The following is a 21,374-nucleotide window of genomic DNA, read 5'->3' on the forward strand; positions in this document are numbered from 1 at the left end:
CAGCCCCGGAGCCCCCCGAGCCCCCCCGCTACCTGCGCGCGGCCCCGCGCGCCGCCGTCATGCCCCGCGCGCCCCGGCCTCCTCGCGCCGCCACGGCGCCCGCCCATTGGCCGCCCGTCGCCTTCCACCCCGCCTATTGGCCGCTCACTGCCGAGCCCCGCCCCCTTCCTTCCGCCCATTGGCTCCTACCGCCCAGTCCCGCCTCCGCCACACTGAGCACCGCGTCCCGCCCCCGCAGGCCCCGCCCACCGCCGTGAGGGCCGGAGCCTGGCGGGGTCCCGGCCCTTAAAGCGACCGCGGTACAGGCTCTTAAAGGGGCCGCGGCGGGCGAGCTCCGGGATTCCTCCGCTCCGGGTGGGGCTCAGGACGGGAGAAACCGGCCTGGATGTCAGCCAGGCGCCCTGCTGGCTCTCTCCTCCAAGCACAGAAACCCCAGGTCCCACAGTTTCCCCCAGAAATGCCAGTAGAGCCCCCAGCCCTACTGACTCCTCCTTGGGCCCACTCCCCACCCCGAGATGCCTCCAGCCCTGCCGTTGCCTCCCTTGAGCGCCTAACGCCTCGTACAGCCCCTCTACCCCTGCAAGCAGCCCCAACCCGAGCAAACTCCTCCACTGGCACCCCCTCAAACTGCAGCAGATTCCCCGCAGCCCCCGCAGCCCCTCCTAATGCCTGCAGATCCCAGACCGAACAGCCCAAGCCCTGCAGACTCCTGCACCAGATCTCCACTTGGAACCCTCAGCACTTTCCCACCCTTGCAGCCCTCCCCAGCTCCTGCAGCCCTTCACCAGATCTCCCCCTTCCCCTGCAGACCCCGCATGAACCCCCAAAGGAGCAGCTCAGCCCAGCAGGTGCTTCAGCTTTTCTTTATTGATGAACAGTTGTGCTCTCCACCCCAGGGCCCATCAGAGTGCTGGGTGAGGGGGGGGCTCTGGGGTGGTGGGGGAACATGACTAACACAGGAGACAACGCTGCAAGGGGAGCACGGGAAGCTCTGTGCATGGAGCCAACACCCTTCCCCTGCCCCCATTCCCCAAGCAGCCAGCTCACAAAGGCTGGATCTGCCTTGAATTGGGTCTGGAGAGGCATGTAGCCATTACAGGAGGGGGGAGTAGCAGCTTGCCTCGAGCAAGGAGGGGTCCAGCAGAACCGTTGACTAAACATTGCCTCTCCCCTTCCCCAAAACCCCACACCAGGGCCAGGAAAAGGGACATTTCACACTCTGAGCACAGTCACCAGGAAAGAGGAGTCCCAACAGCACGCAGGAACCTCCTACGCTGACTCCAACACACATCAAGGCAGGACTTTAACTACAGGGAGAGATTTTTAAAAAACTAAACACTTCAAGTATAATTTTTTTTAGTGATTTAAGGTCTCTTGCCCCTGCTGCTGCTGCACTGGGTGGTGTTTAGCAACCTACATCCACTCTAGGGACAAGGACGACAGCGCAAGCGATGGCTGGTCTACTGCAAGGGGAGACGGGGCAGTGGGGTGCTGGGAGGGGAGGGGCAGGGGGAGAAGGCCCGCTGGGCGCTCAGGGTACGGGCACCGCACGCATGGTGTTGGTGTAGCCAGAGCCGGGGCGCCAGCCCGTCAGCACGATCACCAGGTCGCCGCTCTTGAAGAACCCTCGAGCTTTGCCTAGGAGAGAAGAGGGAGGCGTCAGAGCACCGTCCCACCCTGGCTCCTTCATCACCCACTCCCCGCGTCACTGAGGCTGCCTGTGCCACAGCAGCTGGGGCTCCAGGAGGGTACCCCACCTTCCTGCTGCCCACCCATTTGACACCCTTTGCCTCTGCTCTGGGGTTCTTTGCGACAGAGCTTGAAATTCCACAGCACATGATTTGGAGGGGTGTAGGACAGAGACAGTCAGCCCCACTCCAGGCTTCCCTTGTCCCTCAGGAGTGCTGAGTGTCACAGGCCTATCACTCACCAAAAAACCCAACCTGGGCTTCTGTTGAAAACTCCTTAAAAGGCAGCTGTGCCAAACCCACCACCTCATTTCCCAATCGGATGTGGTTCTGCTCACGCCACCACCGCCCGTTTCCCGTCCGGATCCAGTTACCACACAGGCAGCCAGTTCCTCTCTTCCCATCACCAGTGACCCCAAAGTACGACCCAGGTGCTTGGGGCCACCACCAGAGCCGTGTCCCAGGGCAGGGGGAGGGTGCCACTCACCAACATTCATGCCCAGGGCCACGCGCAGGTCCACGTCCTCGGCCCAGGCGTCCAGGGCGGGGTCTTTGCAGAGCACGGGGAAGATGCCGCGGTACAGGTGGGCCTGGCGCGCCGTCTGCTCATTGCGCGTGATGGCGATGATGGGGGCGCGCGGGCGGTACCGTGACACCAGGTGTGCCGACCTGCGGGGACAACAGCCACGCTGGGGCTCCACACGGCCACCACTGCCTCCGGAGAGACACATGGCAATGGTCTGCAGGAGCACAGCAGCCCAAGGTCTATCTGTCAGTTACCAGAGCTCCCCAAAACCTCGGGGGGATGTGACCAGACTGCACAAAAGCCACTCACCAACCACCTTGATGCTCTGCTGGACTAGGCAATGGGGCAGACCACCACTGGCTGCCCCCACTGGTGGTGACAATCTCCTCACCTCCAAGTTTAGCAAGTGCCATCAGGGTGTTTTGGTCCCTGAACAAGCCTTTACTTGTCTCTGTTGCTATGTTAGGGTGGCGAGGTGCCATTTATTCTGGCCTCTGCAAGCAGGCCTTGGCATCTCAACAGGGGTCCCTGAAAGTTCCCTGTTTTGAGGAGCTCCCGGTTTTCAGGGTGGAAAGAGCCGGTGCCAGCAGCGCTGCCCAAAGCATGCCAAGGAGGAAGCCATCTGCCTCCCAGCCACCTACTGAAGCCAGCAAACAGCCAGTTCCTCCACACAGAGCTCTGCTCCTGCACCCCATGGGAAGCAAATGCAACAGAGGACAAAATTTATACTGGGAAGTTGGGCACAAAGTCTTTAAAACACCTTAAAATAGCAGCAGCACAGCCTGGGCAGGGACTAGACTACAGCTTTCCTTTCTCTGAGCACTGCTGAGGAAAAGAATCTCCAAAATGGATTCAACTGCAAGGTTATGGCATCTGCAGCTCTATCTCTCCAGCAGACATGCTGGTGTCTCCACTTGCTTTTGCAGCCTCGTTTAGAGAAGCCAAGCTCAGCGACACTCAGATGCAAAGTTTGCTGCTGAAAGCAGGGGCCAGCAGACTGCTCCAAGCACCCAACCACACGTACCAGCTCTCAGACAATCCTGCCCACACTATCCAAGCCGCCTCCCGTGAGATCTGGGAGATTCAGGTACTCACAAGAGTTAACCTAATCCACAGCTAAAAATACTCAAATATCAGAGTTCAAATCTCTTTAAGAAGGTCAAGTGTAAGGCTGGAACATTTGACCAAGAAACATTAGAAGCATGAGGACATCCAGAACTCCGTGCTTATAGTTCCCTCCTCATCTCTGCAGAAAATAATTTTCTGCTCAATATCATTTAAGCTGTACATTTTGGTGAAGGTTTCACCGATGGTCCACATCTTCAGGTACGTTTGCTGCACTACTGTTATGGTGTGAATCCAGTGTGAGAAATCCTGATTTCCTTCCAGAAAGCAGTCTGAGACTTATGGTCGGACGTGCTTTGGGAGCAGGCAGCCCAGGTCCTCTAGATGGAAGAGCTGATCCATGAGGCTCCAGCTCCCATTCCACAACTGGAAGAACGGGTCTCTGCTTGGCAGCTATCACCACTGCTGGACAGAAATCCCAAACTACATTGTTCCAGCACTCTTCACCTGCAGCCACTGAGCTCATCTGGTGCTTGCCAGATGCCTGTCTGTGCAGAGATTACCTGCAGGCAGGGGCAAGGAATCCTGGAAGAGGACGTTTCCAACTCTCTCCATTTCCCTGCCTACCAATCACAGGCTGTGCAGTCCCTCTTCACGCCTTAGGCTCAGGCAAGCAGGGCTGATGACTGCAAAGTCTAGCAAGAGACCAATAATTTGGATGCTACTAGAAAAGGCCAAAGCCTTGATTTAAAAGAAAATAAATAGATTGTGCATCCACTGAACTTCTGCCTCACTGTTACATTGATGATTTCTTGCCAAGAAGTTTGAATTGAAGCTGCAACACTTATTTTCCCTTGGCTCTTCCAGCTGGCGCTGCTGCCCCTTGCAGCAGTGAGGGAGGCTGGGCTCAGAGCTGGTGCCACGCTGGCAGAGGCAGGCCGAGGACTCAGCGTAGGGATGTGTGTCCATCTCCCGAGGAACCACCACCGCAGGCACTGCCAGAACCTGACTCCACTGGTCTCTCAAAGCCACGAGATTCTCCTTCCCCCACCCTGTCACACAGCAGGCTCGACCTGGGGGCACCTGATCCCTCCTACCTTCCAGACTTGGTGAGGACAATAATGGCCCCGCTGCAGCACTTGAAGGACGCTTCCACAGCGCCAACTGCAGCGGCCTCGGTGGGGTCGCAGTTGAGGGGGGTCAGACGACGCAGTTCCTCAAACAACTGCCTGTGAAAGATGGCGGCTTCGGCCTCCCGGGCAATCTACAAGAGCAACACGCGTTCGGAGACAACACTCACGGCAGGCGCTCGGGCACGGGGCAGGGCGAGGTGCTCCGGCACAGAGTGCCACATCTGCACTGCCATTAACCAGCGAGCTCAGGCTAAGCTCGCCCCAACAGCACGGCCCTGCAGAGGAACCACTCGATTCCCAAGGGTTGTTTTTCCAATGGTGGCACCTCGCCCTGTCAAGCCCACACTCAGGTGACACTCATGCCAACTGCCAGGCACTCTCGCTCTGCTCCTGCCTGCTGGGATCCCTCCCTGGCACGGGTCAGCTCACATGGCAGCGGTTACACAAGGTCGGCATGGGCAGTGAGCAACTGGCCAAAGACTGCAGTGTTAGAGTGCAGCGTGTTTAGCCACAGCAAGGGCTGGCCCAAGCCCCCTCTCTGAGCCCTACCTGCCGGACTCAGTCAGGACTAGCACGGCTGCAGCTAAGCCCTTAAAAGAGGCCTCCACGGCGCCCACCGCCATGGCATCGGCAGGGTCGCTGGTGTTAGCATTGAGCCGTAAAATTTCTTCAAACAGCTGTCGATGGAACATTGCGGCCTCAGCCTCGCGGGCGATCTGCAGGCCCGAGTGGGAGGGAAGGAGGAGAACAGAGGAAAGAAAAGAAGGAAAGATATACCACAGGAACATGAGATCATATTAACTTGCTTAATTGTCATAGTAGTGCATGCAAGAAGGCATTAAGGTGAAGCAGTGAAGCTTTTTGTCTCTCGGGTTTTCACTTTGCCAAATGTAAGCAGGCTAAAATTCACCATACCATGGGACTGGCAGGCCCCAGTCACTGGGCAGGCTTTCCAAACACGGTATTTTAGTTGTATTTGGGAGTTCCAGCAGAGCAGGCAAACGTAAATTGCTTTTCAAGGAGCAGAAGAAGCCAGCTCAGAGCCAGACTGTGCTTTGTCATGGCTGCTTATGACTTTCCTGAGAGACTCTTATGCCACCTACCTGCCTGCCCATGCTCCTGCTTGCAATTTTGTAAGACAGAATATCTGGCTCCCTTTCCTAGGCTCCAACAGAGTGCTGCTGGAACAGTTTTCATGGAGCCAACATGCAAGTAACACATTTTAAATGTCACCCCTGAAGGTGGGAGACTGTTCTCTCAGTCTTGTTACATTTAGATTAACTTCAGGGTCCATGAAGATTTAGTTGAATTTCAGAGTCTATGAAAATTTGGCTTCCATGGAGAGCAAATAAAGATTTGGTTTGAGAGCCAACAAAGATTTATTTTAACTTGAGAGTCAATAAAGCTTCACATCCAAATGTGATTTCCTTTAGGTAATAGGGAAATAAATCAAAACAAGTCTTCCTTATAGGGCTGTCACAGATGTTGGGTGTTTGTACAGTGCCAGATATGGACAGATGAGAGGGACAGAGGCACAACTAAAGGCTTTGTGTTCTGGCTGAGCATTGGCAACAGGTTCGGCAACCTGTGCATCCCAGAATCCTGGGAATCATCGTGTCTAATCATCTCAGAAAGCCTGACAACCTGATAAAGAAGGCTTGCAGAGACTAGAAAAGCATGCAAAGGTTCATGATCTTCTCAAGGACAATTTCACCCAGTTACTCCACAAAGTGAACAGCTGCTACACAAAGCATGACAAGTTCGTGTTGAATTAGAGACTGATGTGCCATCACAGTGAAAGTTTTGCAGTTAGAAAATTCAGAATTTTGCCACTCTAGTGTTAATGAATTATTTTATGTGATGCTGGGAATTATCCCTTCCACAGTTATCAGTTTAAGCCAAAGTAGTTAAGTATCTTAGCTCTAAAAATAACAGGACACAGGCAGCAGGCCGGAAAAGCAGGCCAGTGCCAACTTGTCCTAAAGCATATTGTTACTGCTGGATTTAGATAAAAGGGGAGTATTTGCATCACAACACTTACTCCAAATGCAGGAGCTGGAAACCTGGCAGTTTATTTTCAGCTCCTGGACAAATGCAGCAGGTCCATGTAACATAGAGAGCAGATCTGATTTTAAGGGGAAGTCTGCACTCTCCACACGTTATGGAACGTGGGAACACAGGTGTCTGCTTTGACAGCAGCTGCAGAGGGGCATAGCAATCCTTAACTTCACCCCACAGCTGGATCTGCTCAGACAGGAATAGCTATAGAGGGTTTCCAGTTGGTGCACGGATGGGGATACCAGGGAGTGGGAGAAAGGAAAATGGAGAGGCTGTTTAAACCTTGGTCCCATCGGGCAGCACAGCATGGCCAGGCTGGGCTTTGAAGTGTGGATCCTGGAGTGGAATGGATGGATGCCCACTCCCACCTACAGCAATCAGCCTGGCCAGTATTGAGAAGTTTGCTACTGCCCACTTCAGATGGTAACATCCACCTGCTCCAGCCATACTGCAGATCCCCAGACCATGGTTACTCGGGACATTGTTGCTGGGCTTGACTAATGAGAATTGAATTAGCTCAGAGGAAAGATCCTCACTGTACTGCATGTGCTCCTACCACAAGAGTTGGCACCTTGCTGCCTGGAACATCTCACACTTAGCCAATCTGTATTTCAATTTCTGCAGTGTTAAAGCCTTCAGTGCTTCTCCAGAAGCCCTGGTGGAATGAACACCATGCCCAGGTCTGTAGGAGGAGGGAAGCACATGCAACAGATCCTCAAATCAGGCTACAGGTACAACACAACCTGCCCAGCCCAAAGAATTAATGCCAGGATGGAAACCCAGGTGTAAGGTTTGCTGCAGCAAGTTCCCAAGTCTTGGTAGGCAGTTGATCCTTGTGATTTAGGGGTTGGAAAAAGAGGGAGAAGCTGTAAGGTGCACTAGTATTGGTTAGTGAAGTTAGTTAGTATTTGGCCTGCAAAGGAGCACCACTGCCCACTGATTGTAAGTTGTATTTTGCATTTGCCTCATGCAGAAAAACACCACTCCATATTGAGGTAAAAGATGTTTAGGTAACACACTGCAAACAAACACTGGCTGAGTTGAATAACCTATAGAAGCTGAATTGCAAATAAAACTGGTGAGAGTTAGAACTTGTGATGTGATTCACACTGTGTTGTGATTCACAGCACTGCTAACTGGGGAGCAGCAATGCCCACAGGTACTTGACATGAGGCTTATATCAGCTGAAACACGAACTTGAAGCAGAGCAGAGGTTTCTGGCAGTTCAGGCATGTAAAAATATGGTGCTGTCAGTACTCATGCAACAAACCCCCCAACCCCCAGCACACAGCAGGTGCTGAATGCAGCAGTGCTGTAAATCACCCTCAGGAGCCTCCCCACCCCCTCCCATGCAGGACTCAGCCAAAACCTTTCATTATCTATAGATAAACTGCTTAAAGCAGCTCCTTGACTATGCAGCAGTTTAAAGCACTTAATATGCCACTGCAATAGAACATTGGATGAAATTTCTATTGAGGTAAAGGCAAAAAAAAAAGTTTTATATCTCAGCATTACAGAGCAGCTCTCAGCTCTGCTTGGCAAGTTTGGAGCACACAAAGTGAGATTCCAAGCCCTCAGAACCACGTTTGTTAAAAAAAAAAAATCACTCATAGCAGAGTGTGAGGAAAAAAATGGCTATTTTAGGCACCCATTTCAGCCTTGGAGTGGCCAGCTGAGGTGGCCAAGAGCAATGGGTGTCCCTGTCCCCACAGGGCAGGCAGGCAGTACTCACAGCGTGCTGCATGCGCACAGCCTCCAGGGGATAGTCTCCCTTGGCAGTTTCCCCGGACAGCATGATGCAGTCGGCGCCGTCCAGCACGGCGTTGGCCACGTCGCTGCCCTCAGCGCGGGTCGGGCGAGGCTTCTTGATCATGCTCTCCAGCATCTGGGAGGGAACAAACCCACTGGGATGATCAACACTCTGCCACAGGAAGGGGCTGCACTTCAATACTCCTTATGGCTTGGGCACAGAGTGGGACGCAACCTCAGGAATCTAGGAGTTCGCCAGGGGTATGGAACAGAGAGAGAGTCTGGCCCCTAAAGCAGCTTTGATCTCCATCAGTCAGGAAAATAACCCACTCCATTTTATACCCATTCCACATTTACTCCTTTTCCAGGCAGATTTAAGCCATACAACATCTCAGACAAAAGACTCCCAACCTTCAACTTCTCAGCACAAAGCTTGGCCCAAGGAACTCAGAGCTCTTTAGAGCAGTGTGGCATTACATGCATTTATGGAAAGCTCAAATCCAGTCACACATTCTCAAATTTGGGGATTTTATCATCCAGAAATCATAAAGAGCAGAGTCTGCACCAATGAAGTTGCCTTCCCCCAACTCAGGATTTCAAATGCTTTAGACAATACATACAGGGTAGTAAAATCAGAACAGTTAACTCCAACAGGTTCCTAAGCATCCCCACTTAAAGGAGTGGAAAAGGGGACAGCTTTCCATGAGGTGAGCACTTCTAATCCCTTTACAACCCCAGTTCTGGCCAGCTCTCCTGTCTTCCTCAGGTGCTCAGCTTCCCCCCAGCTGGAGCTCACCACTTGTTTAAACACTATGTGCTTCACCCATGGGACATTGCCTCAGGCTGTGTTTCAGCTGCATTCCTGTAGCAATACAGCAAAAAGGAGCACATGCCACTGTAAATCCAGAAGCTTTTTTAATGATTACTGCCTAAAGAAGTCTTAATTTCCACAACCTGTGTGCAGAGCAAGGACAGTCAGGAAACCAATCCTCCCAGTGCTCGAGGACTGTGCAAGTGATCCCTATTCACTCCCAGAAAAAGGAGAAGGATCCTTTACTCAGTTCCTTCTGAAGTTCCAGTGTGGGTACATTTTCTAAGACACCTGGGAATCCCAGCAAACCTTCCCTGTCAGGCAGGGATGAGTTGCCATAAGATGCCAAGGAAAACCATGTGCCATTCTTCCCAGGAATTTGCAAGGTCAGCCCCAAAGGGCTCATTACCATGTGATGTTTTGAGGCATATAACCTTTGGCAAGAGGTCCCATAATCTAACTGGGAAAAGATCCCAAACACAGCAATGCCTAAAAACATGAGCTTTTCAGCTGTGAGCAAAACTTCTCTACATCTCTTTTAACCAACACCATCAACCCATGGGTGCCCCAACATTCCCTCGTGGGCAGACTCTGGCAGTGAGGAGCCAAAGGTGGTGTTTCCAGTACCTGAGTGGCACAGATGATGGGTTTGCCAGCCCTGTTGCAGCGCCCAATCATCATCTTCTGGGCAAGGAAGACTTTTTCAGCTGGGATCTCGATTCCCAGGTCACCGCGGGCCACCATAATGCCATCGCTGGCCTCCATGATCTCATCAAACCTGACAGCGAGAGAAGAGCTGTGTTATCCCATTTGTACTGCAAAGCACCTTCCCATCTGTCCTCCTCTGAAAGGAGCACTCACGCTTTTCATGGGCTCTTTGAGTTCTTGCAATGCCAAGGAAGGAGGAAGAAAACCAGAAGCAAGGCACAGCACATATTCAGTGCTACACAAAGCTGCCTGAAGCTACAGAAAGGGAGTGTGAGTCGCTTTATTTCAGTGTGACAAACCCAAAGCATCCCCTGCACAAAGCTCACCTGCGTACACCCTCATGGTTCTCGATCTTGCTGATGATCTTGATGTTCTTTCCCTTTTCCCCCAGCACCTTCCTGACAGCGTGGACATCAGCAGCCTTGCGGATGAAGGAAGCAAACACCATATCCACGTTCTGCTCCACACCGAATTTCAGGTCCTGAATGTCCTTTTCAGAGACGGCGGGCAGGTCGACGGCAGCGCCGGGCAGGTTCACGCCCTTCTTGCTGCCGAGCATGCCACCGTTCTCAACCTCTGTCATGACATAGTCCTTCCCTGGAACACAGGTTCCCATGGTCAGTGTTTACAGGACAGCTCCTGCTACCAACTCCCACACACCTCCCTGCCTGGGAACTGCGGTGTCAACAGCGGCACACGCGATAAAAAGCACATGCCATCCCTTCAGAGCATTCCTGTATCACACAGGCTTGCAGCTTATCCTTGGGAACACAATAGATTGGTCTTAAAAACAACTTCCAGGCTGTTCCTGGATAAGATAGCAGCTGTTCCCTGCAGGAGGTTGGGATTGCCTCCCCCAAGAAAAGCTGGCAGGCTGCAATTTTGCACACAGAGCCCTGCAACACCAAAGCCTTGCCTCCCACTCCCTACATGCTCACAGATTGAGAGGCTTGAGGCTACAGCAGTTTAGGCAGCACTATAAAGGGAGTATTATGGAAGTAACCTTACCTCTACATTGCCAGTTAAAACTAGTTCTGTCTCTTAACTACAAAACCCAGGGCCTGTGCTGTAAAACCAGTTAAAGCCTTCATTAAGAGCATGAATTAGCCTGGCTGATCATAAATAGTGATATGGCCCTACCATAAATTCCCCTTTGAAGATGGGGCTTAGATGCCAGCCTGGTGAAACTCAGCTGAAGTTAAATTTTGGAAAGTTCCCACACTTGAGATAGAGAAATTTAGCAAAGTCTCACTAAACCATCAAGAACCATGTTCTCCTTTCTACAACTGCAAACTATGAAACAGTTACTGGAGGGAAACCACAAATATGTCCTGAGGAACACACAAATAGGCAGAGTTAAAATGACTGTTACCCACCTTTCTCCTTAACCACCAAAGAAATCAGACCATCATCCACATAGACTTTGCTGCCAACTTCTACAACTTTGATGAGATTCTTGTAGTCCACCCAGAGCGTGTTCTCATCACAGTTCTCCATGAAGGCATCGTCCAGGGTCAATTTGAGCTGTGCACCCTTCTTCAGCTCCACTTCTGCTGTGCCACTCTGTGTGACAACAACACCAGTAAAAACCAGTACACCACCACCTCACAGCCCACAGCAATCTGTCAGAACTTTTGGGAGGTGGTTTGTTACCTCACTTCCTATGACATCTTTTTGTTTGAAAATGGCCACAGGTTCAACACAGTATTGAGTCTGTGGTGAAAAAAGTGTGATAAAAAAAAAGCAGCTTACTCCCTTAATGAGTCCAGTTCTGATTTCAGGTCCCTTGGTGTCCAGTGCAATGGCCACAGGTCTGTAGGCGATGGGATCAGAGGCAAAGCTTTCTGCGGCTTCTCGCACATTCTTGATTGTGCCCTCATGATACTGACAAGAAAAGAAAAAAGATGGAAATGTTAAAGCTAGTTCTACTTGTCTGCTTACAGAAAAGATCCCAGTGCACCCCAGAGGCTGCTCAAGCTGACTGTTCTGCTCCAAGTCTCAGTTCTACCTTCAAAATTGAACCCAGACAAAGCTTCCTGTAATAGTGCAAGGATACTTGGGCTTTCCTGCCATGGAGTCTGGAAGTTATCTGGTGTGCCCTCAGCTCTAACTCCAGAAGGATAACCCAAGGAGACAGTCCCAAGGTCTGGCTGAAGTGATTTTTCATGAGGACACACACCTGCCAATTGAAGGTGGCTCACCAACCAAAAGGCCTTTAGGAGGAACTTTTCCAAAAGCTTACCTGAACACCTGCCTATTCAACACAGCAGAATATTCACAGCACCAGCAGCTGGATAACTGTGTGCATTTAAAGAGACCTGAGGGGAGAAGAATGTCACAGTGCCACACATGGCTGTGCTCCTCCTCCCATCAGAGCAAGGGAAGATGCCTCTCCACACTGCCAGCTCCCACACACACTTCCAGCCTGACCCACTATCAGCCCTGCAGGTGGACAGGCTTTTCACTCTTTGGTCTGAATTCCCACAGATAAAGGACTTGCTAAAAGAAGGTTATCCATGTAAATATTTACAGTTTATTCCCAGAATCAAAGCAAACACAGACAGCCAAAATAGTCCAGCACCACACACCTGGCTTCCAAACCTTGTCTGGGAGAGCATTTTGATAAATGCTGCCAGTTTTAAGACAGTTTTGTGACAAAACCCATGCCAACTCCCTCAAATATGCTACAGATGGCCAAGAGATCAATTTACTTTCCTTGTTTAAATAACACTAAGAGATAACCTCAACTACTTACAACTAGTAAGAGTTGTGTAACACTTGACAGGCTCTAGCAGATAACAAATACCCTTTCCTCTCTGTGCCACATGAACTGATGGAGTTTGACCTGACTCACCCCGAACACTCGGTTCCCTCGTGTCACTCACTCACTCCAACATGAGCCCTCCACACTGACTCCAATATCTCAGGGATGATAAGCCAGCACCAGGAAGGTTGGACTGGAAAGCCATGCTGAAGTTCACATGTGTGCCCTTACCCAGAAATACCTAACAGCTGATAACTCTTTATAGCAGGAAAATGAGTCAGTTTATTGACAGTGTGCAATGTGGGATTGAGTCGGCCTTGAACCTTCCAGGGACAGCAGCTGGGGTGGATGCAGCACAGAAAGCACGCCCTGACAGTGCCACAACACTTATCTGAACACAATCATCTGAGATTTCCATTTTAGTTTGATACCAAGGACTAACTGGCTCCTAGGGAGCCTGACTTTCTGAAGAGTTACACATGCAGAACAGGAATGCAGGCAGAACTGGAGGTAAAAGCCATTTTTAGTCCATGTAAAAGGGAGTCAAGTGGGTGCCAAAGCACCTCTTGTAAAGCTCAAGCCCTAGTAAATGCTTTGGGGTGGACACAAGAACTGAAGCACCTGTGACAGATGGAAGCTCTTTGGGCCTTGGCTGGAAATGAGGGCATTTTGGAGGAGCCAGGATGGGACACAAGCTCAGGACTGGCTATGGCTGATGGTCACACTCTGCAGGTGACAGCCACCCCGGAGCCTGCAGTCAGCTTTGTTGGTGTGAAAAGTGTGATTAGACCTCACACAAAGCAGGAAGAATAAAGACCTCAGCCAGTTCACAGACCACAGCAACTGGGCAGTAACAGTGTCAGAATTCCCAGTTTCAGCCTGGCCACCAAGTCCCTGCTGTGTCACCTGGCCCAAGAGCCACCCAGCTGCAGGATTTGCCTCCTGGGATGCAATTACTCCACACTACTCTTCCTCCAGGCTGATTTCCCAACTGCAAGACAAGCACTGACACTATCCCAGGGTGGTTAGTCAAGGTCTGATGGTTGCCCCCAGTTAAGTATCAGCCCTTTTGATCCTGACACTGCCCTGTGCTCATTAAAGGCTACCAGGGTGAGAGGCCAAGCTGTTGCATACCACAAGGCTCATGGGTCACTAAGTAAAGCCACCTACAGCTGCCACTGGGTGACATTTTGAAAGTTGGAAAGCAGCCAGGGTCAAAAAAAAACCCAAAAAACCTCAGCAGAATGGGATCCTCAGCTCCTCCAGTATCACTGAGGGTGTCAGCTATTTATAGCAATAAGGGCTTGACTGCCATGGAGTGTTGATTTCTTCTGACCTTATTTTTCTGAGCTCACTACAACATGTCCCAAGCTCCACGGTGGGACCTTCCAGAGTGCCAGGAATGCATCTGGAGCAGCTGGTGAGCCAGAAAACCCAGGGGCCCATTCTTCCTACTGAGCACAGTAATTACATCAAATCACCAATAACAGATGCCTTTTGATCAGGGTTATTCACGGATCACCTGCATGCAAAATCCCCAGCAATGCAACAAAAAGTGAGATTAACTGATAGTGTGACCTCCTTCAGAGGTGAAAACAGGGACAGGTCTTCTCAGCTTCTGCTGCTCACCAGGAAGCAGCAGCTCTGGGAATAGCAGGGTATGAGGAAGAACTCAAGGATTTCATGGCAAGAAGTTGGCACACAGTGTCAAATACCAGTTACCTGGCTCGCCGCTACAGGGCAGGGTGTGGAATTGAATTGCTTTCAAAATGGCTCACAAAATACACTTCACTGTTATCAACAGTGACGCAGGCTCAGCATGTACAACCAGCATGCCTTCCCAAAAGCAGCTATTTGACCTTCCCACACCAGGGATGGTCTGGATGAAGCTGGATTTCCCTCCTCCCTAAGGACAGGCTCAGCACACACACAGAGGCTGTAGCAGCTCAGACCACACCCTCACCTCATGGGTGCCGTGAGAGAAGTTGAGGCGGGCAACGTTCATTCCAGCTTTAATCATTTCCTTCAGCTTGTCCACAGAGCGGGAGGCCGGGCCTAGGAGGAAGAAACAGATTGAACATTAACTTTAGAAAAATAATGAGGTAACCCACACAGAGCAGGCGGTTTCATGTGGAAGAGAAAAGGTAAATGGATACAGCATTGCTCAGCGCTGCAGCAGCAAATATTGTTTTAACTTGCCCACGGAGTGCAGCAGAACCCAAGCGATTCCCATTTCCCTGGATACTGGATTCACTCCCAGCAGTAACACAGGTTAGGCAAACATGGGAAAGTCATGTTCCTTCACCACACAAGATCAGCCCTGGCAAGGGATGAAAGTCAGATCCTTCTCACAATTTCCCTCCTAAGTTTCACCAGGGTGTGGGCTCCTAGCTGCAATTCCCTCCTGTCTAGGAATAGCTTACCAATGGTGCAGATGATGCCGGTGTTCCTGGCGATGGTCGGCTCCGAGTCGATGTCCAGGCGGCACATGTGCTCCAGGAAGGTGTCTGCCATGGCAGCATGCAGCTGCTGGGTCTGGATGGCCCCTGCATTGTGGTGCTTCGACATGGTTGCTAGATTCCTGTGTCTGGAAGGGAAGAAAGCGGTGCCAGGTTTGGGAATCACCCACCCCAAACTGCCCATCAAGCAGAGACACCAAGACAACAATGTGATGAATGGAGGTAACAAGAAAGCTGCTACTGGGTCAAACTATCTTTATGTTCCTATTTGAGAATCCTAACAGGCAAGGCACATTTCTATTTCCATGTCATCCCCCACATGGACCGCCCAAAGCTCACCTGCCTTCTATGCAGATGTTCCCTTCATAGCTTCTCTTCATTGCCAGTCTTCCCTTGGAGCTACACAACGCAACAAAATTCAAGCACTTGAGTGCACAGGCAGAGGTTCTGCCTCCTCCCTCCCAGCTCTCCACTCATTCCTCCGACAGGCCTCAACTGCACGTCCCATCCCACGCGGGACGGGGGCAGCGCGGCGCTGGCGTGACTGCCCAGACAGGGGCAGCCTTCTGCCCAGGAGCACCTAATCACAGCAAAGTCCACATAAGCCTAAACCCATCCTCTAAGCCTGGACAAGCAAGCAGACTGGAGTTGATTGGACACAACACTTTGGCAGAGAACACATAAAGGACTGAAGATTTAAGACACTCGAGGCCCCTCTTTGACTGAAGATGCTGCAGGTCTCCCCCACCTCCTGCACTCCACCTACAGCACCAAAATTTATCATCAGGTTTAAAACTGGTCATATTTTTCAACATTTGGATTAAAAAACCTCTCTGAACTCAGGCTGTTTGCCCCTGAGAGCTTCCACAACAGCAGGACCAGCCTATTCTTTGGGAACCAACCTATCCTTTAAAGACAAAGCTGAGCTGAAGGTTAGCAGTACACTGCGATGGGAGTACATTCATTTCACAGCAGTGCTGGTGCCCCAGGCATTTCTAATTGCAATAATTTTGTTCTCAAGTAATAATGGCAGCTCAATGCTTTGTCTCTTGGACCTGCCCAGGCTAAAATCTCAGCACTACAAAAGCCTCTGGTAAAAGAGTGATGCAAGGTGATGGCTACTGGCATGGGCAGATCACTCATTGTTTTTGTCTTTAAAGATTGGTTTAGCCTTAAACGCTGTGCCCTGGGCACACAGGTGAGACTCAGAGCAGGCATGAGCAGCCCTCATCTCCAAGATGTGCTTACAGAAACATGGGCTGGGCCCAGCTAAAAGCTGGGACAGAGCAGGAACAGAGCTGAGCTTTTGTTCTGCCCACCAATAAACCACAGAATGGTGTGAGTGGCACACACCAGCCAGCTCAGCAGATCCAGCTTTGACACAGAGGCACCAACAAACCCAAAACCCGTGGCAGAGCCGGCAGCACTGAGCGCAGCGAAGGGCAGAGCAAGCCCTGCCAGCCTGCTCCCGATGCTCCTCCCCTGCTCCGCAGCCCTTCCTCACGTACGTGCAGATCCTCTCGCAGGCAGCCCTGACTCACCCTCGCCGCGCTGCCATGCGCCACACAGCAGCCAGGCCAGCAAAAACCATAATTTGACCTGGCAAAGCTTTTTCTCCCTCAGCCCTGCCAAAAGCTGCTGATTCACTGGAGTCACTACAAGAAGGTCTGCCCACATAAAAAGCCCAACAAAGTCTTATTATTATAGGAAAACCCTCTGGTCAGTTCTAAAACATTGTGTTTCAGCCCTCTAACACTTGCTGCTTCACCCTCCAGTGTCACTTTCCTTAGATGCCAAAAAAAACAAGCTTTTGCTGGTAAATCACCTCCACGCACAAGCAATCGGGTTTGCACGGCTTCTAGGAACAAGAGGAATACTGAACAAGGTATCCCAACAAGGAAACTGCAGCCAGAGCACAATTTGGAAGTTTATAAAAAATAGTCATGTGAATTCTCCCCTCCTCGTGGAAATCCCCCACCCACTCATGTCATTTGCAAATATAATTTTAACACCCTTGAAGTCTTTATAAAGAGAAAGGAAAAGTTCACTTCCCAGCCAGTATCCCCTTCGCAGGATTTTCTAGCAGTTCAGAAGGCTCAGAAAAATTGACCGCAGACACAGTGACCTTGTCCAGGGGCGAGAGCAGAGACGCAGGAGCCAGAAAATATCCCAAACACCCATCTGTCCACAGCACCATGCCCACGACCACCAAGAGCCTTTTCAATACTCCCTCCTGCCTTCCACCACCATGCATTTACAAAGCATCGACTGAATTTTACTGGAATGACTGGTCTCATATTTATAACAGGAATGTCTGGCATTTCCCACTACTCCGCTTTTTTTAACATCAAACACAGGAGCAAGGACTTTAAGGACACCAGAAAACACGGAGCACTCAGTCTGGGCAGATTGAGGGAGGGGGGGTGAGCAATATCCTACAATGCCTGAATGTCTCCAGCACTGAATAAACCTGAATTCATTCCTCAAGGAGTAACGATTAAATCCCAAAAATTATTACTTGGCATGCCCATGCTTCAGGCAGAGTATCCCAATGATGTCTGGTATCTCCCCAGCTTCTGAATATTCCAGACTGAGCCATCTGAGGTTGGGACCGGTTTTTGCTGTAGCCAGGTGAGTAACTCCAGCCAGCTCACCCCATGGGTCAGAGAGAAAGCCTAAAATCACAGTCTCTCTGGATATGCCCCTTGGGGATGGAGAAAGGAGAGGGAGCAGCAATCCCCACCCAGGCAATCCCCAGCCAGGGCCAAGCCTTTGCTGTTACCGGTGACAAAGGGAAGTACAAACTGCAGCAGGGGCTGTCCCCAGGCCACAGGCAGAGCTGTGTCACTGCCTGCAGGGACTCCAGCCAGGAGGCTCCCAGGGGGCCATGATTCGGGATTTACTAGTCAGCCTCACTTACACAACACACAGATGCTGCAGAACAAGGCTGCTCATGCCCAGTGACCCAGCCCAGAGGCAGAAATGGTTTGAGTTAGTGCTCAGGACAGGGTTATGAAACCAGGCAGGCCTTTAGATTCCCAAAAGAAGCCTAGAAAAATATCAGCTTTGCTCATTCCAGACGCTGAAGGCACTCAACAACAGAGAAATGCAGCTCTGCAGAGCAGCAGGTTTTTACCCCGGCCTGGCATCCCCTCTCCCAGGGAGGGAGGACAGCACATTCCTGCCAGGCAGCTGATGCTGGAGGTGTCTCGCCGTTATGTAAGGACAAAATGGCCACCCCAAAATTCCACCCCTTTTCTGCAAGCCTGGATGGAACCCAGGAACCACCACCTGCTCCTGGCTGGCCAATGCTCTCCCCAGCACTGAGCTGCAGATCCACGGGAGGAGAGACCCACAACGGAGATGCCTCTCCAGCTTTTTGGCAAAGGAGAACAGGAAGATCAGGCTGGCTCTGGCACCTTCCCCGTGTGCTGCTGGCTCAGCCGGGCCTCTGCTGAGCTGCCCTCCCTGGAAAACTTAACTAAAAAAAATAAGAGGAGGTGGCAAGCATCGGATGTTTGGTGACGAGAAAGACTTATCTGATCTCGAGGGTATTTGTAGGACACACCTACAGGCTTAACCTTGCAGAGGACAAGGAGCCCTTCAGCTTGGCAAGAAGCACCTGGCTGCCTTCAGGCAAGCTGCAAAAACCTGCTTTACAGGATAAAAGAAAGCTTGGGGGTTTTCTTTTCACATTTAACCAGGCAGAAGTGCGGACCCCTGACTGCGCTGCATCCCCACTCCAGGATGGCGATTGCTGCACGTGGCAGCGCCCCGGTACTGCAGCCCCATTCCCTACGTGCCATCCATCACCGCCCGCTGCGGCTCCATCTTCCCCCGGCAGAACAAGGGCCCGGCGGCAGATAAAGGACCGAGCACGTGCTCCAGCCGGCCTGGCAAACGTCTCATTCCCTTCAAATTAAATTATCAACTTGTTGGCTGGAAAGGGAATTAAGGCCGGCGGTGGATCACTACGGCTAACAGCAATAAATAAAGGTTTTAATAACAGCTTTAGATAGATAAAACAGTACGTAATATTTAAAAAAAAAAAAAAAAAAAAAAAAAAGCAGGCTGCTGCAGACTCTCCAAGCTCTTTATCTAGTGCAAGTGAAGTTTCTCAGAAGGGTTTCAAAGGCAGAAGTCCCCGGTTCAAGCACGTGGCTCACAGCAGCGCTTCCTGCCTAGCACAAAAACCTCCTGCTTAATCCGGTGATGGGCTGGAAACCTGCTGGCACCAGTACAGACCATTAACCCATCGAACTCCTTTATATTAGCCAGAATCCTGCTCTATAAGCAGGCATAAAATTACACTCTTTAGTGGGGTTTTTTTGTTTGTTTTTGGTTTGTTTTTTTTTTTTTTTTTTAATTAAGCACTTGTAATTGCACAAGTTTCTGGACGTGTCTGAGTAATCAAAAATTTGTCATTGCACCTTTGAGCCAAGGCAAGTCACGATGAGCAGCAGGAAAATTAACGTGACAAAAACCTTCACAAAACACTGATTTTTTTTTTTGATTTTTTTTTTTTTTGTTAACCTGGGCCTCTCTGATACCCAACTGCCTTATCAGAACAAAAGCAGGTTTTCAGAGATTGCCGTCTACTTTTAGTACTCTGAGGAGACAGTCGGGAGGTTGCCATTGTCCGCCGACAAAAGCGCTATTCATGCCTTGGTAGCTCTGCAAAGGGGGTTTAAACACGTTTGAAAGGTTTTCACACTGCAAGAAAACGATCTAAATCAATTGGATGTGTTTAAGCCGGCACAATTACGGGAGAAGATAAATTCAGAAGGGGCCTCGTCTTCCCGCGGAGGGGGCCCGGGAAGAGGCTGCAGCATCAGTGGTGGGTGCAGTGAGCCGGGCGCTGATTTAAGCTGATGCCCTTTGGGGAACTGCCGGCTCTTACGTGAGTGCGGGCACGGGGGGGAGGCGGCCCAGCGCTCACTCCGTCTGCCTCTGACTCAGCCTCCCAGCGGCTCCTCCGGCACTGCCCGGCCCGGCCGGCAGCCGCAGCGGCGCCGTGCGCTCCGCGTAACGGCACGGCCGCCGGGCACACGCGGGGCTCCCCGCTCCTGCGTGCCGCCCCACTTCATTCACCCGGGCCCTCGCACCCCAGACCGGACCCCCGCCGCCCTCTCCCCCGTGCGCGGAGCGGCCGTTTCCCGGTGTGGGCCGTGGGGAGATGCTCGGAGCGGGCGTTCCCCGGCGCGGAATCGGAAGGGATGCTCGGAGCGGGCGCTCGCCAGTGCCGGGTCACGGGGGGATGCTCGGGAAGGGCGTTCCCGGTGCGGGATCTCGGGGGGATGCTCGAGGGGGCAGAGATGGGGACGCGGGGCCGGGGCTGCCGGCAGCCACGTGCGCGGTGCCGCGACCCCCCGCGCGCCCCCTCCTCAACCGTCCCGCAGGGCGCGCGCCCCCTCCCCTCAACCGCCGCCCGGTGGGACCCTCACCCGGCAGCGGAAACTTGGGCATAACGGCGGTACCGGCGCGGCCGGCCCCACCGCTCGCAGCCCCGCAGGGCGCCGTTACCTACCGCCGTTGGGTCACGCCGCTACCTCGTCCTTTCACTCGGAGCGCCGCCGCCGCTCTGAGCGCCGCCCCCACACGCTCCGTCAAAGTAATCCCGGATGGTCGAAGCACCGCCCCTCTCATATCCCTCCGCCGCCCGCCCTGCCGGGGCCGGAGCCCGCTCGGCAAGGGCGGGGCGCCGGAGCTACTTTCGGGAGCGGACGCACAAACCAGCAGGGGGAGGCTCTGAGTCACAGCACGCGCTCGGCCGGCCAATGAGGAAGCGGCGCAGCCGCCGCGCGCGAGGACGGAGAGTGCTCGCCGCCTTAAAGGGGCCGTGGCCCGCAACTCACACTGGCACCCCCAAGTCACACTGACACCCCCAACTCACACTGGCACCCCCCAACTTAAACCGAGCCCCCAACTCACACCGAGCCCTCTGATAAACACCGAGCCCCCCCCAACTCACACTGACACCCTCAGCTCACACTGACACTCCCAGCTCACACTGACACCCCCTACTCACACCAAGCCTCCAGCTTACACCTCAGGGGTCCCTCACTCTGCAGGGGCGGTGGTTCTGTGTGTTTTGGGGTGCTTTGGAAGCTCCTGAGACCTCCCACTGGGGACACTGGGGACCAGTGTGAAATCTCTGTAGTTGGGTTACAAGGACTGGGGACACTGGAGACACAAGGCTGGAGATGTTGGTGACATGGTGCTAACGCCCCAAGGAGCTGGAACCAAGGCTAGACAGAGTTAAGAGGAATAAAATGGAGATTTATTGAAGTGCCTTCAAAGGCCACACCCTGGCAATAACTGAGCCACAGCAGTGGCTCTGCCCGGACGGCTCCAAGATGGAAGCAAAGCAGGGCTTAGTCATGAGATCTCACATTTTTATAAGTTTTAGTCCT

The 21,374-nt window shown here is 52.2% G+C and overlaps 1 protein-coding gene across 3 annotated transcripts; it reads right to left on the bottom strand.

Moving 5' to 3' along the window:
* Positions 1–846: 846 nt before the first annotated feature.
* PKM (pyruvate kinase M1/2) lies at positions 847–20,567 on the bottom strand. 3 transcript variants are annotated; one of them, XM_058811285.1, is made up of 11 exons: positions 20,489–20,567; positions 14,926–15,089; positions 14,466–14,557; positions 11,491–11,622; positions 11,115–11,301; positions 10,065–10,335; positions 9,658–9,808; positions 8,203–8,355; positions 4,962–5,128; positions 2,176–2,357; positions 847–1,638 (listed from the first exon to the last, which is right to left on the bottom strand). In XM_058811285.1, exons 2-11 carry the CDS (start codon positions 15,068–15,070, stop codon positions 1,532–1,534), a joined length of 1,587 nt encoding a protein of 528 aa, XP_058667268.1. In that variant the 5' UTR covers positions 15,071–15,089; positions 20,489–20,567; the 3' UTR covers positions 847–1,531. The 3 variants fall into 3 exon arrangements, with proteins under 3 accessions (XP_058667268.1, XP_058667267.1, XP_058667266.1); XM_058811284.1 differs by lacking the exons at positions 4,962–5,128; positions 20,489–20,567 and adding exons at positions 4,377–4,543; positions 15,301–15,356; XM_058811283.1 differs by lacking the exon at positions 20,489–20,567 and adding an exon at positions 15,301–15,356.
* Positions 20,568–21,374: the final 807 nt, after the last annotated feature.

Source organism: Ammospiza caudacuta, chromosome 10 (genome assembly GCF_027887145.1).
Source record: "Ammospiza caudacuta isolate bAmmCau1 chromosome 10, bAmmCau1.pri, whole genome shotgun sequence".
Lineage (NCBI taxonomy): Eukaryota > Metazoa > Chordata > Aves > Passeriformes > Passerellidae > Ammospiza > Ammospiza caudacuta.